Raw genomic sequence first — 18,163 nt, 5'->3', positions numbered from 1 at the left:
CTTACTCCCTTTTCCAAAAGACAGTCCTGGCAAGAAGAGGGGGAGGGAGCCCTGCTGGTTTTTGGGTCATGTTGATTTAACACCTCATGATTTATGCATCCTGGCTGCGTTGCTTGTAGGTTTTCATCTCTGCATCCTGCTAAAATACCTTGCAGGGCCGTGGCTCCTCTTAATTGGCTAACGTTTGTAAGGCGCGCTGCAGACGGAAGTGCTGTGTCAGTGCTAAATATGGACACCCGGTATCCTCAAGCTGTCCTTTGTCTGTCTGCACAGGGGTTCTCCGTCTAGCACAAGGAAAGAGCCTTGGGTATTCCCCCCTGGATTGTAGATGGTTGAAATATACGTACTTGGGAATTAAGAGTGGCGATAAACACAAGGCATTTCATATTCACCCAGGTTTCTGACTCTGATAGGACAGTGCTTTCCCCCCATTTATTCCAAGTGCTCTGATATTGGCGAGTGGAAAGAAAAAAGAAAAAAAGAAAAAAAAGAACCTTCTCTGTGAATTGTGCTGCACCCTCCACCTTTCTGATATGTAGCAAGACATGTCTTTTGTTGTTGTTGTTGTTAGGTGAGTGGGCGATTGAACGACTTAGCTGCCTTCCCAATGTGTCTGAGCAGGGAAAGATTCATTTAAAATGACAGCTTGTTAAATTACGTATTGAGTAACGTTTCACGAAGAAAAAAATTTAAATACCAGTTTCATTCTGCTTTCGTTAACAATTTCAGCAAACCCGAGTTTATCAAATTGCTAAGTGTGTAGCGTCAGGCTAAGCATCCTTATTCAGGTGTTTATTTCGATGGCCCATCTTTGAACAAAAACAGAAAAGGTCTTCTTTGAGAAGAGCTAAAGGCTTTCTGGTCTTTGTTGTTTTTCTAATCCTCTGCCTTTAAGCTAGGTTTTATATTTTTAAAATGAAAGCCCTCCACCTGGAGCGGAGAACATTTCAGGCTTCTATGTTAACAGGTTTATGGAAAGTGTGACATTTTTGGTACCATCAGGTTATTTTTGTGTGTTTTTTTTAATAAACAAATATTAAAATATAAACTTCCAGTTTAAAACACTCTATATTTCCTCTCACATCCACAAAATGGCTGCTACCTGCAAGTAACTTACTGTAATGTTAATAATGTTCTTTTTGGGGGCGGATCCAGATGCCATTCTAAGACTATAGCAAATTAGCATTCATCTTTTCATTGCTTTTGAATGTAAGAAAATCCTAGGTTTGTTTTTAATAATCAGAGTTCCTAAATGCTCCACCAGGATCCTCAGTCAATGTAAATTTACATAACTCATCTTCCACTCAACTTGTCTTTCTATACATAGTGCAGCGGCCTCCACGGAGCCACATTGGGGCGGGTAGGTAGCCATGGGTACCGCAATGCGGGCTGCAGGCAAACCTTTCCTTTGAAACCATCCTGTAAAGAAGGATTTGTTTCCTACCCAGTGGATCTTCCTTTTCAAATGTCGACTATCATTCCTTAACTTACCGCTCCTACTTCAGGTCTGCTTTGCCAAAAGATATAAATAAATGAGTCTCTAAAGAATTTCTTGGTCAGGCCAACTTTTAGCCTGCATACATGATATTTCTCTTTATAGCTGCCATACTTCTCTATGAAGACAGATCCTCATTTCAAAATGTAGTTATAATGCTGTTAAAAACGCGGCAAAGCCACAGTATAGGTATGAGGACGAAGCAAGCTTCAGATCAGTATAGCAGATATCTAGCTTTACATTGTTCTAGTTTGTGGAGCCACCTTTAAACCACCTTTCTCTTTAGTTTTGGATATAACCTCCTCATTAGTGCTATGTATTCATTTGCTTCATTTGTCATACTTAGTTTAAGGGTCGAGTAGCCAGCAGTTTAAATCATCTAAATCTTCATTGTAAAAAGAGCTTCCCTTTACATAATAAGTGGATGAGGCAACAGCTAATATTGACAGTGAGTGCTTCATTTGGGCTAGGTGCTGTGGAATAGACAAAGAAGTATACACTGAGCGGCCAGATGATTATGATCTCTGAACGCATAATCATCTGGCCACTCAGTGTATATCCTACATAATAAAAGACTAATATGCAAATTGTCCCCTCGACCAGGAGTTTGACCAGCAGGCAGGCCAACCAACCACCCATGTCCCCCTGGCCAGGCTGGTCAGATTCCACCCATGTACGAATTCATGCACTGGGCCTCTAATACACTCACTGAGTGACGAAATTATTATGTGTTCAGAGATCATAATAATCTGGCCACTCAGTGTATATGAGCCAGGATACATAGGACATAATAAAATATTCATTAAATCTAGACCAAGGATTGTCAACTTAGATGGAGAAGGTGGTGACAAACCACCTACATAAAAAAATTCTATTACAAGGCTGTTGACATACATGAAGTGACAAGTGAAGGATTCTTACTGAATACATTTTATCTGTGTGCTTTCTGAATTGCCTGAGCCACACAAGATCTCCGGCTTAGAGAGTTCCCCTCAGGGAGGAGAAGGTGAGATCCAGAAAATGAGGCCTCGGGCCCTTAGCATAGATGCACTCTGGAGTTTGGGGAAGCAGCAGGCTCCTGTCTCTGAATATGAAAGGGACGGCTTCAGGAAAGTCAAACCAGCAGCCAGCCAGGAGGAAGGAAACACGGAGTTGAGAGAAACGAAAGAGGAGACCAATGTGCTAAAGCCAAGGCCGGGGCCTGGGCCTAAGGTGTCAGGCTGGGATCTCCAAGCCCCGTGCTGTTGTCCACATTAGGAAAAACCAAAGAGAACTCTCAAGGCACATGAGCCAAAAGCGGAGGAGGCCAGCAGGCAGCTGAATAAGGAACCAGAAAGCCTGCTTGCAGATCCTGGTTGCAAGGGTGGACCGTGGCCTGAGCAGGGTCATGCTGACTGAGCGCAGGACACAGGAGGGAACAATGGAGTCCAGCTGAGCCAGGAATCAGGGGGGATGTCAGAGCAGGACATGGCAGTTGCAGCCCCCAAGACCCAAGAGGTGGGTGTGCTGGTGACTCTCTGAGTGTGGGCTCAGAACTTCCCACTGGTCCATCTCAGCCTGAAACAGATGCTGATACTCCTCCAACGGCCCCTCGGGGTTTCCCATCTGATTAGACTGAGTCTAAAGGAAACTCTGCCCACTGCACGGTGGAGGCGGCTGGTGGGCCACCACAATCTGCCTCTCCTTCCTGGGCGCGCAGCGGGCTGACACTCATCCCTCTGCCTCCTCTGCTTTAGGAAAGGCCACAGGACTGAGTTCTAGCCAAACCACCATGAGTCTAAGGGAGGCAATTTACTCCCATGCCCGGGCTGTAACACCTCCCACACAGCTCGGCCTCCCAGCCTTTACCCTTCCTGTGGTTTGAAGATGGCAGAGCCACCATCAGCCTGAGTGCCTCCCAACCCCGACTCAGAGCATCTGTCCTGTACTGTTAGGAGAGGAAGCCCCCAAACCACCATCATCTTACAGGGCTGTTTGTTAGAGCAGTGTAGCCTACCCTAAGGAATACTTAGCGTGGCCAGAGATTTACCAAGGCCCCAAGAGGGTCATTATGTAGAGAATGCCCCAGGCCATTGCCTCTATGTATGTGATGTGTATGACCACTCATGCATACGCATAGAGACTGTTTCCATGGCAACACTAAGTCCACTGGTTTGCATATATGTCTCTTTGTTTGGAACATAGAAGATGTTTCTTTAGATGTATCCATCTTTCATATAGATGATGTTAGAAATGACAGTTAGGTCCTCACACCTATATATGCTTCACCTACAATACCAAAAGCAATAGTTAGCACACTCCACCATCATTTATAACGTCTCTTTGCCTGATATCAGAGGGTGAAGAAAACAGGAAATTGGGAAGGAGAAATTTGACACAGGCTCTAACCAAACAAAATTAATAGAAGGCGACTTTGTAAGGTTTCAGAAGGAGACAGATGTTCTCACAGGTCCCAAAGGCCCAAGAATTATGCTAGCAGCGAGAGTATGAATCTTAAATGCAGACCTGGAGATGTAGCCATAGGATATTAACCCTCACAATGCAAGATGTCTGATTTTTTAAAAGAAATTTAGAAATAAACACATTAAAATAAAATAAACAGAAAACAAAAGCAAAGCCATTATGATTCTTTCTTTCCTTCCTTTAACCCCAGAAGGCCTATGTTTCCTTTATCCATCTTAAGCAGCAGAGAAGGTGTGAGAGATTAAAATAGTAGTTACTCAAGTGGTAAAGGAGTTGAGCACGGATTAGGTGGGGAGAGAGGAAGAGGAGTCTGCTATCCTCCTTCCTCTCTCCCCACAAAGGCCTCGGGGTGGGCGGATGAGCACCTGCAGTCATGTAACCTTCGAGGGCCAAGGATTCTAAACTAGATGTGCAACTCCTCTCTTTTCATCCCCTCTACTCCAACCCTATGAAATCCTCTCACGAGGACCTGGAGCACAGAGCTCATTGATTATTCTTCTGGGTTCTTGGAAGCTTGGAAGAGCTTCAGAACTAGACCTTCCCCACCCCTGGTCCATAGTAAGCACCTGAGTTACCTCAAGAGGGCTCAATGCAGAGACAAAGGGCCTAGCATAAAAATGAAGGTGCTGGAGAAAAGACTATATATATATATATATATATATATATATATATATATATATATATATATTCATTCTCTGGGTCTCTAGGTCATCAATCCTGAGAAGAACTAAAGTCTTCCTCTGTATACTAAAGAGAAGGAACAAAAGGTCTGGTTGACCTCCAGAAGTCATCACAAGAAGTCATCCTGTCAAAGGCTCCTCCATCAGGGGGTGGAGGATGGGGGGTGAAAGTTCATAATTCCAGAAAAATGTTTCCCAGATTTGCCACCTACATTAAACTTGACTCTTAGTAGCTTTTAGGTATTTCTGAGAACCAAATCCATCTTCAAAGTATAAAATGTGCTGCCATTGAGGATTTTCAATAATGTGCACCTGGTGAAGGTGACAGAGGCAATGTAAGAACTGTCTTTGTCTTTAGGCAAATCTGCAATTCTCCTGTCCTAAATTCTCCTTACAAAACAGAAAACTAATAATCAATTGAACCAGTATATGCTTTTCAGTCTCTACAACACTACAGGAGGCTCCTTTCTCTTGCTTTGCATTTATTACTGGGGCCCCTCTCTAAAAGCTTCCCTTCGCATCAGTGCTGGGGAATCCCAGAAAACCCCAGGATGACTCACTTTCCCGACTGCAGCAAAACGTTTCCCTGGCCCAGGCCAGCATTTAGTGTGTGGGTGAGGCCTTTCCCTAGTGCTGTTTTCCAAATTGTATTAAAGCATGAGAACCATCTGCATGGTCTATTAAAAATCCTGGTTCCTTGGTCCCAATGCTGCGGGAGCAGTGAAAATTTCCCTGCCGCCAAAACCAGTTTGGCTCAATGGATAGAGCGTCGGCCTGTGAACTGAAGGGTCCCGGGTTCGATCCTGGTCAAGGGCATGTACCTTGGTTGCAGGCACATCCCCAATGAGGGGTGTGCAGGAGACAGCTGATCGATGTTTCTCTCTCATCGATGTTTCTAGCTCTCTATCCCTCTCTCTTCCTCTCTGTGAAAAATCAATAACATTTTTTTTTTTAAAGAAAATTTCCCTGCCAACCTCTACTCATGGAAACCACAAACCCATGGGAGCTCTCCTCCAAAGGACGGAGCCAATCGTCATTCATTCAGTCATTTATTTAGTCATTTATTTATATCTGGAGGATCTATGTGCTCTAGAGGCTGGGACTGCAATCATAAATGAAATCGACAGGTCCCCTGTCCTCATGGGACATACAAATTGGTGGAGGGGACAGATGGTAACAAACAAACCAGCCAATACATCCCTACACATTGTGAGAGATGCTGTGAAGGAAATAAATAAAGGGCAACGACTGAGAAAAGTAGAAGGACCCATCAGATCATGTGGCCTTGAGTTGTCCTCTCTGTGCAAGCGACACACATGCCTGCAGGATAGAAGCTGCCCATCCTGAGACAGGAGGACAAAGGGGGGGGTGGGTATTACAGACACAGGGACAGCATGTGCTGAGGTCCTCAGGTGGAAACAACCGCGGCAGAAAAAAGCTGAGGAGAAAAAAGGGACACGATTTGGTGCTTGATTGGATGTTAGATTCCCGGTACACGGAGACACTGAAGTTGTCACAGATGGCAGGCCTGAGGGTAATGCAGCGAGCGAGGTGCCACATCTTCCTCAAATGACATGGAATCAACAGGAGCATGGTGAGTGACAAAGAGGCCACGCCGCATAGCATGGACCCTGAAGAAGCTGGGTTTGCACGCCCAGGTGGGGCAGCAGCAGTATGTGGAGGCATTCAGGAACCAGGAGGATGCCGAGTCCCAGGAACCACCAGGATAAAGTGCAGCCTGGACTCGAAAGGGGGCAGGAAAAGCAATGTCTTTAGGGTACAGTCAGAAGGGGGAGGAACGTGCAGTAAATGGCTGACAACACCAATGATCACTTACCCGGAAGGAGGTCCCAGTGAGCAGAGGAGAGGTGGAGCTGGGGAAGGTGAGGGCAATGGAGAACGGGAATGGGAGTGCAGGGCAGGCTACCTTGCTGCAGTCACATCTGGAGGGTCACTACCCCCTGGTGACTCCAAAGTGTCTAAAACAACTAACCCCAGCAGGCACCTAGTGAACTAGAGGTGTTTGTGCATGTTTCGGAAGACATCCTAGTTTCCTGGAAATCGGCAACCTCCTGGACTTTTTGGGAGGGAGTCATAGTTAGGTGAGGAGGGCAGCCACAGGAGCATTTCATTGGGCAGCCTCCCACCACATGCTGTGTGAGGACACAGGGACGCCTGAGAGGCAGTTCTGAATGCTTGGAAGAAAGGGGCCCTGGACTGTCCACAGAAGTGGATTCCACAGGTCTCTGTGGGGGGGAAGTTCATTAGTGAGACTGAGCTTATAAAATAGTGCATCAGTTGTAATTTTTCAGGAGACTGAGATTTTAGAGCAAACTTTATATAAATTGTCTTGAGAGGCAATGAAGCCATATGGACCTTGTTTAAGTTACTTCACCCCCATGTATCTTTTTTTTTTTTTTTCTTTCATTTGTTGGATGGTGATAACAGTACGTATCAATACAGGTTAGCAGTTCTCAAACTTTAACTTGAGACCAGCCTGACCTGCTGGCCCCAGGTCCCATCTACAAAGACTTCCGTTCAGCAGCTCTGGAGTGGAAGATTCTGCCGGAGGTTTGTCAGGATTAAATGAGCCGTGCAAAATGTTCAGCACGTGCTGGCCTATGTCGGCTATTGAACTCCACACATGATATGTCTCTTGGGCTGGATCTACCATCGAGGTGCAACGTTTTCGGGAAACTTAACTTGCTTTGGCATCATTAAAAATCAAACAGAAGTAAAAAAAAAAAAAAAAAAAAAAAATCAGACCTCACAGCTTTAAGGTACAAGTTTCCCCCTCTGTTTCAAAATGCAAAAAGGAACTCTTGTGTTTTTAAGAATACTTTGTAAGTGGGCACATTTCATACTGCCTAGCTACTCTCACTACCAAGTCACAATGCACAGATTATAAAGTGGTGTCGACAACACAATAAATCTAAAAAAGTTATTGATGAAAAACCTGCGAAGGAGAAGGTGTGAGGTTTAACGCAACTTGCAGCATATTGTACAACCAGTTATTTTGGGCAATGAAGTAAATAACTGCCTGGAATTGAGACGTGGTGGAAATTTATTTATTTTCAACAGGATTACCAAGAAAGTGTATTTTCTTGGTAAGCTAATTTTCCCCTGTTTACCCCCAATACAAAAGTGTTTTTGCAATAGCAATGTGGAGGCTAAAATATATTAATACTTTTTCTCCCACCTTCTAACTTCCTCTATTCTGGGCTAAAAACCAAATAACAGAGACAGATTAACAGGAGAACATCAAAGTTTAATATATGAGCCTGGGGAATCCATATAGGCATGATAATCCCATGTTGGTCTCTTCAGCAACATAGTCAAAACTCTTTCAAAATCGTGTTTTTAATGGACAGTCTGAATGTCTACAAACATTCATTGATTCACCTGTGAAGGACACTTTTTATTACCATGCAATATTTAATATAGAAAGTCCCACAACTAAAGAATGTGGATAATTTTTTAGATTTTTATTTTAGTTGAATTCCTCTGTATTAAAATGATTCATTTCAGCCCTGGTTTTATTCATAGATGGAAAACTGCCCAGACAGTATGAAATATGACATGACTAGACTCCTGCTTGTTATATTCCCATTGCAGGACACACAGTAGCTCCTCATTTATGTTTCATGAATATGGAAGGTCTAGCACTCAGACAGTTAAAGAAGGCAAAGCGATTCTGAGAACTTGCCACACTTGCAGATAACATATTTAATAGTTCCCCTTCAGAAAAGCAATTCAAATGGTACATTGGCTTTTAATAGTTTTGTAAAGTCAACAATATATTTTAATGAATACATTTTTAAATTTAAAAATAGTTCTGTAAAGTCAAAACACAGATGATCAACTTTAGTAAGAATCTTGGAACCTCTTGGTAGCCGGCTAGGCGTGAATACACTGCCTCCTAGAGGACTAGGTGCTGGCAACATTGACCTTTATTACAGCAAGACTGGCCCCTGGTGGTGGTGAAGCAGATAGAATCACCATTCTGAGAGAAAACTAGGTACACTAGGCTCGTCTCCCATTTCTACATTTTTCAGACCCCACTACTTGGGGGAGAATGTTAATTTTTATTTTATTTGTTTGTTTAAAATAACTATGTTTTTTTGTTGATTTTAGAGTGGAAGGGAAAGGGAGAGATAGAAACATCAATGATGAGAATCATTGGCTGCCTCCTGCATGCCACCCACTGGGGATCTAGTTCACATTCCAAGCATGTGCCCTGACAGGGAATCAATCAAACCTTGACCTTTTGGTTCATAGGTCAATGCTCAACCACTGAGCAATACCAATCGGGCAATTTTTCTTTTAATCACTGGGTATATCCCCTTCCTAAATGGGATAACATACACACAGACTTTTATTTTTTAACTTAAGCCAACTTTCCAAGAATGATTTATTCCTTATAGCATAAAAAACTCCTTTCAATAAAACTTTTCTAAATCCCGCCAAATCAGTATAGTGCTAGACACATTATAAAGCCTCTGATAAATACATGAATTAAAAATTTAAATTTAAAGAATAATTTAGTCTTTGGCACACTAATTCAGATTTCCTTGTTAACATATTGTTTCAAACTGGGTAAACTTGAGTCAAACTGTTCAGAAATGCATATACCTTTCACAATCCTTAAGTTTTAAAATCTGACTTTAAAATAAAAACCTAGAGTTCCTAGAAAAATGTACTTAGAGCCATAAAAAGTGTTAGAATTAGGCTCTTATACTTAACTAGAGGCACAGTGCACAGAATTTGTGCATGATTTGGGAGGGTGTCCCTCAGCCCAGCTTGTACCCTCTCCAATCTGGGACCTCTCAAGGGATGTTCAACTATCAGGTCTAAATGGGCAGTCGGACATCCTTCTCACAATCCAGGACTGCTGGCTCCCAACTGCTCACCTGCCTGCCTTCTTGATTGCCCCTAACCGCTTCTGCCTGCCAGCCTGATCACCCTGAGTCTAACCACTCTCATGCCAGCCTGATTGATGTCTAACTGCTCCCCTGCCAGCCTGTTTGCCCCCAACTACCCTCTTCTGCCGGCCTGGCCACCCCTAACTGCCCTCCCCTACAGGGTTGATTGCCTCTAACTGCCCTCCCTTGCAGACCTAGTCCCTCTCAACTGCCCTCCCCTGCTGGTCATCTTGTGTCAACATAGGGGCAGGATCTTTGACCACATGGGGGCAGCCATCTTGTGTGTTGGAGTGATGGTCAATCTGCATATTACTCTTTTATTAGATAGGATAGAGGCCTGGAGCATGGGTCGAGGCCAGCTAGTTTGCCTTGAAGGTTGTCCCGGATCAGGATGGGGGTTCCCTTGGGGTGTGGGGTGGCCTGGGTGAGGGGTCTGTGGTGGTTTGCAGACAAGCCACGCTCCTGGCAACCCAAGCGAAGGCCCTGGTATCTGGAATTTATTTACCTTCTACAATTGAAACTTTGTAGCCTGGAGCGAAACCAAACCTTCTGCTTGCTACATGACTGCGGCCATTTCTGTTTGAATTTGTTTACATTCTCTAACTGAAACTTTGTAGCCTTGAGTGGAGGCCTAGTCCAGCCAGAATGTGTGGAAAGCTTGGCTTCCTCCATTGCCAGGGACACCCAAGCCTCTCTACTGCCCTCTGTGACTGCAGCCATCTTGGTTGGGGTTAATTTGCATACTCGCTCTGATTGGGCTGGTGGGCGTAGCTGGTGGGCATGGCTTGAGCAGTGATGGTTTATTTGCATTTTACTTTTATATGAATGTACTCCTAATTATGTATAATATAAAATGTCACCAAGGATAGTCACCCACACTGAAGACAGTTTATATCATGTAAGTTTAAATCCCGTTACATGGCAATTCCTCTAGAAACCCAGCTCTTCCCTTTTATGGAAAAATGCAAAGCATCTAATTTTTTTTCAAGGATTTTTTAGAGATTTTCAGTGGACTTTCTTACACAAATGGCATTTGCTTCTGACTAAACTGTCAATGAAAATGAGTTACAGCTCTCTCAATTTCAGTGAATCCATCTGTCTTAAGTTATAACTTTCAGATATACTTTGAAAGGTCACACTAAATAGCCACTTAATTCTTAGATACTTGTAATTTCATTTTCTTCCATAATTGGAGTGAAAAGACAGTGTTATACCTCTAAGGCACAAATTGCTACATGGAGGTGAATTGTGCGGTCACATTTCACATCTGAGAGTCACTCTCAAATTCTGAGCTGGATTCTTTTTAATTACAAATTTCAGAGAAGGAGTGTACAAAATCCTAATCTAAGCAGAAACATTGAACGATTTTCTCTCCCATTTCCATGTAAAATCTAATTCATATTTCTGAGCTCAAAAGCCAAAAATAATCACATATATTTAATCTATATATATGTAACCCTAATATGCAAATAGACTGAATGGTGGAACAACCAAACAACCAGTTGCTATGACATGCACTGACAAACAGAGGGCATGTGCGGAACATGGCAGGTGTCGGCAGCAGGCAGAAGAGTGTGGAACCTGGCAAGGCATCAGCTGTGGTGGGATGGCGGAGCAGGTGAGCAGGGGCGCTAGACCAAGGCGGGCGCTGGTGGTTGTCATCGGGATGAGCCTCTGGTGGTTACTGAAATTTCTTTGCTCCTACGTGCCATGGTCCCACCCAGCACTGACACCTGCTGCCAGCACTGGCCCTGCCTGTACCCACTGCTGGTGCTGCTCCTTGCACCCACTGCCAGCGCCCAGCCTCACAGCCCACAGTCCCATTCAAGGTGCACAAATTTGTGCACTGGACCCCTAGTGTATATATAATACATACAGGCATTTATTCTTATTACATATTTGAATTCTGAAAGCTTTGTGGAAGGTACCATAAACCAAAAAAATTTCTAGCATGGATCAATTATATATGTCAAGTAAAACTCACAAGTTTTATTGGTGAAACTGATAAACTATCATGACCATATAATCCATATTTCACGGCATTTATTTGGCTTTTATCACTGGACTATTTCTTGGAAGATGAACATACTAAGAAGATGAACATCTTCCTTAGTATGTTTTCCATCTCGAATGTCAATGGTAGAGGTTCTGTCTTTTTATTAGTCTCATGTAACACCATGCATAGTAAATTCCAAGTGTATTCAGGAACAATAGATTCTGAGTACAAACTGCTCAGACTCTCTGGGTTTTAACTAAAGTCCGAGAGCAGAGAGGGGTATTACTTCATAGGGGGACCATCAAATACAGTAAATGGCTCACTGTTGGGTGTTGTCCAGAAACCAACCTGTTGCATTTTAAAGGCAGGAGACTGACTTTAGGTTTCAGGGAGAAACTGGTTGGCTCCCTAGTGACTAAATGCCTAATGCACAATTTCCCTAAAGCATCAAACTCCTCTTTGGACTCTGGACTTTTACTAATTCAAAGAAAAACATATTTATGATTTGGTATAGGGCAGGTGTCGGAAACCTGCGGCTCTTTTTGTTAAGTGAAAAAATCCTTTTTTTCTTCAGATTGACAGCTAACTGCACGATCCGGTATATAGCATTAAGTTAAGAAACAATATATGCAGTGTTATATTTGTTTTAAATGTCGCAATGGTTTTGCGGCTCCCAGGTGTTTTTTTTTTCCTTCGAAAACAGGTCCAAGTGGCTCTTTATGTCTTAAAGGTTGCCGACCCCTAGTATAGGGGATAGTCTAGATTAGGGGTGTCGAACTCAATCAGAGAAGGGGCCAAAATCTAAAATCCAGCCTAAATCGCGGGCCGAATGGTTTACTGAACAGTCATAAACTGTCATTGTGATGGAAACGCAGCGGAGTGCAGTGATGACAGCGCGGTGCGGGCCACATTGCAAGGCCTGGCGGGACGGATTTGGCCCGCGGGCCTTGTGTTTGACACATGTGGTCTAGATAGTACTTTAATAATACTTCCTTTAACTCCATTTTGAGAAAGAGTTGAACTTAAGATAAAATAACACTGGGGTGTGCTGGGATCCAGGAAGAGGAGCAATGGGGGACCAAAATGGGGAACATCTATAATACTCTCACCAATATTTTTTTTAAAAAGATAAAATAACACTCATGAAATCAGTCTTTGGTGGTTTTATTACACAGGTCCTAGCTTTCTGACAAGTCAAATAAGAAAAAAATAATAAAGGCACTTAAGATTTTATTATTTTTGTGAAGGGAAAGGCACAAATTGCTACAATAAAGTGGTAAATATGGGATAAGGCTCACACTTACTTACATACTAGAGGCCCAGTGCACAAAATTTGTGCACGGGTGGGTCCCTAGGCCTGGCAGGCGATCAGGGCCGATTGTGGCCCCACTTGTACCCACCTTGGCCTGGCGCCACCTGCTCCACCATTCTGCTGCGGTCCTGCTCTCATTGGTGCCCATCGGGGCTGGCAGGGCGTCCACTGCCTTCTGCTGCCACACCATGTCCCGTGCCGCCCCCTGGTGGCCAACGTATGTCTAACTCCCAGTCAGTTGAACTCCCACCCATGGGGTCAATTGAAAGAAGTTCTAGAACTTTACAATTAGTCACTATAAAACATAATTTGGGAATAATCTGTTCTGTTCAAGTTTCCTTCAGTTTTGAAACTAGTTAAAATGCTCTATGTTCAGCTGAATCTGTTTTTACTAATTTGTTTTCAACAAAAGAGATACATATGGTAGGGCGGCAAGTTTAAAAATATACTGACTATTTTATAAGTGAATGATTTCAATATGGCACTAACACTACCAGAATGCTTTTGGAAGTACAGCAAAATCCCAAACCCTAAAATTCTCATTTTCCTTTTAGAACAAATTTTGATATATCTGAAACAAGTTTCTGATATGTTACGTAATTAAAAATTTTCCAATCTTGATGGGTATTAAACGTTTTATTTAAAATTTTAAAGTAAAAAAAAAAAGAAGGTACACAAATACAGACTACATTATGATGACCAAGGCAGTATTCTACATGGCAAAAGCAAAACAAAATTTTAAAAGTTAATGTAGAAAGCAAAATACCTGATAGCCGATTCAGGCTGCATACACATAAAATGCTCTGACCACATGCTTATACAAAATAAAATTTTTCTTAGAACACCAAAATTCCAACCATTCTGTCAAATGCCTTTTTCCCCTGGCGAGTATTTTCAGAGAACTTTATATAATATAAAAAAATTGACATGGCACTTAAAGACTACAAAATAGGAACACAATTAGAAACATATTTGTAATGCAATTCTGTATAAAATATACACAGTAAATCTTAGATTTTAAAAAAAGATTAAAAACTAAAGATCGCCCTGAATAATGGTTAAAACCTCATCACAAAAAAATGCTTATCGTTTGCATCATTGAGAGAAAACTGATGGGGTTTTTTTTGAGATGATATCTAACTTGAGGAAGTCATTCATTCAAAATGTATTTAAAATAGTAGGTAAAACAGAAACTCACTGCCTATCCCTACTCAAAATGTTTTACCACAAGTCCTCTTTCTAATATTTAACACAGGGCAAAAATAGAAGAATGACTCAAGTTTCCTCAAAATATGGTTCCAAAGACCCATCAGAATTCTAAGGTAGGTCCAGTATTGTGTTTTTAAACAAACTTATTCCATATTCTAAAATTTTGGAACTAATGCCCTAGGGGAAACAGCACCACTTAAAAACAATATCATAAACATATATCATAAGATGTCAGAATTTTCGGTAAGTTTATGATTTGAAGTGAATACTGCTTTTTACTTAAAAAAAAAAAAAAACAAGTTTCAGGTATTAAGAGAAACGTGTATACCTCTTAAATAAACATGTGGATATAAACATTTTTCCTTTGAGGTTTTCATTGCGTTCAAAGATAATTATTTAAAGAAAAGACGACATGGCCAGGCAGGCCCCGGCCGGTACGGCTCAGTTGGTTGGAGCACTGTCCTGTGCACCAAAAGGTGGTGGGCTCAATTCCCGGCAGGGCACATACCCAGGTTGCGTGTTTGATCCCCAGTCACATGAAGGAAAGCAACCAATCAGTGTTTCTCTCTCACGTCGATATTTGTGTATGAGAGAGAGAAACACTGTAGAATAATAATTTTTAAAAATCTTAAAGTAAAAAGAGTACACGGTCAGAAACTTTGGTAAAATTATATTTCTAATGAAATGTGTAACATCCAAAAAAAGAAGATATTAAATGCCTACAAGTTTTAAATAATTCTAAGCTGAAGACTCAACAGCTTTCCCCAAAATTAAATTTTACTAAGATTGGGGAATTATAAGTAATTTAGATGATTATGGTTACTTTAAGGTCCCTTTTCATAAAAAAAAAAAATATTAAAATAACAGAAGGATGCTATCTTTGACATCCCTTTACATAATACATTCCTAAACGTTAATATTAATAAAACATAACCTGAAGAACTCTGCCTCTGAAATGTATTGAATTCTGTATTACATGTGTTACCTACTTAACAAAAACTCGCTTGCGGGGCTGGGACTGTGGTGTGAGTGTATGTGTGGGTCCTGAACACCTATTCATGTTTATTATTTTCATGGATTTCACTGCAGACTCCATGCACAGGGTCCAGAAGTATGGATAATGTGTTTTGGAGTAGGAAATAAGCATGTTTAATACACTGTTTGGAAGGTAAATTCTTTTCTTGTATACTAAATTATAAGGGAAAATAGTATACATCCGTCTCCATTGGATAAATGGAATGCTTTTACAAGTTTTGTAATAAGTGCCTCCTTATTTAATCAAATCACAAAAGCAACTGTGAGATTTACTCTCTTGTAGGAAATAAATATTACCATTGCACTTTTTTATATGTCCTTTAAATTTCTTATTTTTTCTTCCTATATATACTGAGAACTTTCCCATTCAGCTACATCGTGGATCCTTTGAACTACATTTCTTAACATTCCAGTTAAAGTTCTGACTAACGGGACTAGCTCAGAAACTAACCCCTTAAAATATTAAAGAACTCAAAAACAGCTAATGATTTGGAATCTGATTCTTAATAAAATGTGCCTTTTTCCTCAAGAAGAATCTGTATTACCCAATCCTAAGCAAGTGACATCTTTTATTACCAGTCAATTTAATAACTGTTGCCTTAAAAATCAGTAATTATCCCATGCAATGATAAAATTCACAGCTGAATTTTTAAACACAAAGAATTCATAAAGTAACAGGTAATATAACAAGTTGCTATATTTTGAATTAATATTTTTATTCCAAAATTAAATAAAGGACGTATGACAAAAATCACAGGGAGGCTTATGATGTAATACCACCATGTGCCTTAATGCAACAGGTACTCTTTAAAAGCTGTGGTAAGTAGTTTCTTCAAAGGAAAAGACAACGCTGTTACTCATCAGTAGGCTGCTAGACTACCAGTATAACTGAATTTTGACACGATTGTCTGGAATCTAGTATCTTTTTTTTCTTTTTACAGTTAAATTTATATGTAATAATTGACTCTTATAGTCAACATATACAAGATATTGAGCGCTTTTTTGTAGTTGGCAAATATCAAATGGTTCATTATATACAGGCTGGTAATGAGTTTTCCATGCATTAAATGGCAACACAAGTAAAATGCACAGTTGAGAAACGAGGATCAGACGCATTCTTCTGCAGACATCAAAAGAGGATTGATGTACTCAAAGCCTTCAAATTCAGACTGATCAATCTTCCTCACAATATCACTGTTGGGACAAAAATAAATTAATTTCCTCAATCAATATTTCTTCAACTTATTTAAATGGTAAAATAAGATTAAGAAACAAAAAATAAAGCTAATTTATGTTAATTATGGGAAGAAGTTTTACAAGTTTTTAGATTAATCCCAAAATATTTTCTAGAAGAATCAAGAGTCTTAGAAAAAAAAAAAAAAAAAAGGCTAAAAGACTTACAAGCAACTTTAGAATCAAAGGTAGTCCAAACTGAAGCCTGAGATTTAAAAATCTCACTATTAACTAGAAAGTTATCACTATTCTAGTTAATCTTAACTAAACAACATTCATAGTTATAGGTAAACATCCGGGTCTGAATTAGGCATTCAATTTAGTAGTCACCTCACTAGCCAGATGGAATACATGGTGCAGAGAAGGCCCGGAAGGTGTTAACCAGAAGGAAAGGGAAATGGGACAAGCACACTGACAGACCTGGAATAAAGGGAGAATGCCACAGACAGGCAGTGGATCACAGGGAAGGGAGAGGTTGACATTCAGTTACACTGGGCTACTAGTTAATATAAGAGGAGTGAGTAGTACTATCGAATATTTTCATACTTCAATGTACACATCATACTGCAAAGCACTAAGTTACACAGGATATATTAGTTCCTATGCTTCAAGGAGGGAAGGTACCTTTTAGAACAGAAAGCTACAAGAGAAAGAAGTACCTGCTAAGTTCATATAGGACAAGCTAAGTCCTGTTATAAACATGTTTCTAAAGAAAAGTGTGGTATTGCTTTGGCAGCACATATACTAAAATCGGGAGGGTCCAGAGAAGATGAGCATGGCCTCTGTGTAAGGATGACATGCAAATTCGTGAAACGTTCACATTTTTTGAGAAGTACAGGTTGGCAGTTACAGAACAGTCATGGGGATGAGGAGTAAGCAGGGAAATATGGTCAATAATACTGTGATAACTATGTATGGTGCCAGTTGTATAGCCTTTGCTGTACACCTGAAACTGATACAAATGATACTGAATGTAAACTGTAATTTAAAAAAAATTTTAAATCAAAAAAGCAAAACAAAATAAAAGGGTGACTTCTAGTTAGAGAAAAAGAAAAAGCATTCATTGAACAAACACTGGATGGAATTATGAAAGATTATGCTAGGTCTGGGAGCACAGGAACAGAAGAAGGCTATTAATATGGCAGACGATTCTGGGAGGAAAGTAATGGCTGGCTCAGAGAACCTAGTGATGTTTACACTGTGGAGCTTCACCTTGACCCATCCAAGACTGAGGTGCATATGAGAAAGCTCTGAAAGATGGCGAAGATTTCAACAGATAAAAATGAAGGAAGAACACAGAGGAAATGGCAGGAGTAAAGGTCAGCAGCATGCTATCAGGGAATGGTGAGTCAGAGACTAATCAGAACACAGTGTCTGTGTTCAAGTATAGCAAGAGATATGGCTAGAAAGGCTGGAGCAGACGGTGGGAGGCCTGGAACGCTAGCCAAGAGGATGGATGTTACTTGCTAGGTAATGCGGGAGCTGTTAAACGTTTCTGGAGTGGCACTTCTTGAGATGTACAGAATGGGATGCAAAGTAAAGGAGTCCAGTTAGGAGGGTGGCATAATATTCTAGGTATGATTTGAAAGAGGTTTGAATTGGGTTTATGGCAATGCAAATGGAAAAGAAAGATATGATGCAAATGAAGAAGTAAAGGAGAAACAGACATGGTCTTGGCAGATGAAGGTATTATGTAAGTTTTTAATGAAAAGGAGAAATCAATGACCCTGATAATCTGAATCCGAATGCAGGAATGCACACTGCTGCAATGAGCAGAAAAAGGTAAATAAAAACAAGGAATCACTGAGAACAGAAAAA

General features: G+C 41.0%; 1 protein-coding gene and 1 non-coding gene across 6 annotated transcripts in view; one reads left to right on the top strand and one right to left on the bottom strand.

Annotated features, from left to right (window-relative positions):
- Positions 1–13,485: 13,485 nt before the first annotated feature.
- Positions 13,486–18,163, bottom strand: part of PRKCI (protein kinase C iota) — a 62,869-nt gene continuing 58,191 nt past the window's right edge. For 4 of the 5 annotated variants that reach the window (XM_036447797.2, XM_036447798.2, XM_036447796.2 and 1 more), the window contains one exon: positions 13,486–16,306. In XM_036447797.2, the coding sequence (XP_036303690.1) occupies positions 16,219–16,306 (88 nt within the window). In that variant the 3' untranslated portion in view covers positions 13,486–16,218. The remainder of the gene's footprint in view (positions 16,307–18,163) is intronic. The other variant, XM_036447800.2, reaches the window with a different exon arrangement.
- On the top strand, positions 17,070–17,172 carry LOC118725015. The gene has a single exon (XR_004989782.1). It is a non-coding gene; the product is annotated as a U6 spliceosomal RNA (small nuclear RNA).

Source organism: Pipistrellus kuhlii, unplaced genomic scaffold (genome assembly GCF_014108245.1).
Source record: "Pipistrellus kuhlii isolate mPipKuh1 unplaced genomic scaffold, mPipKuh1.p scaffold_m20_p_2, whole genome shotgun sequence".
NCBI lineage: Eukaryota > Metazoa > Chordata > Mammalia > Chiroptera > Vespertilionidae > Pipistrellus > Pipistrellus kuhlii.
Note: the sequence above shows the minus strand (reverse complement) of the source record. Positions and strands in the feature narration are given on the sequence as shown.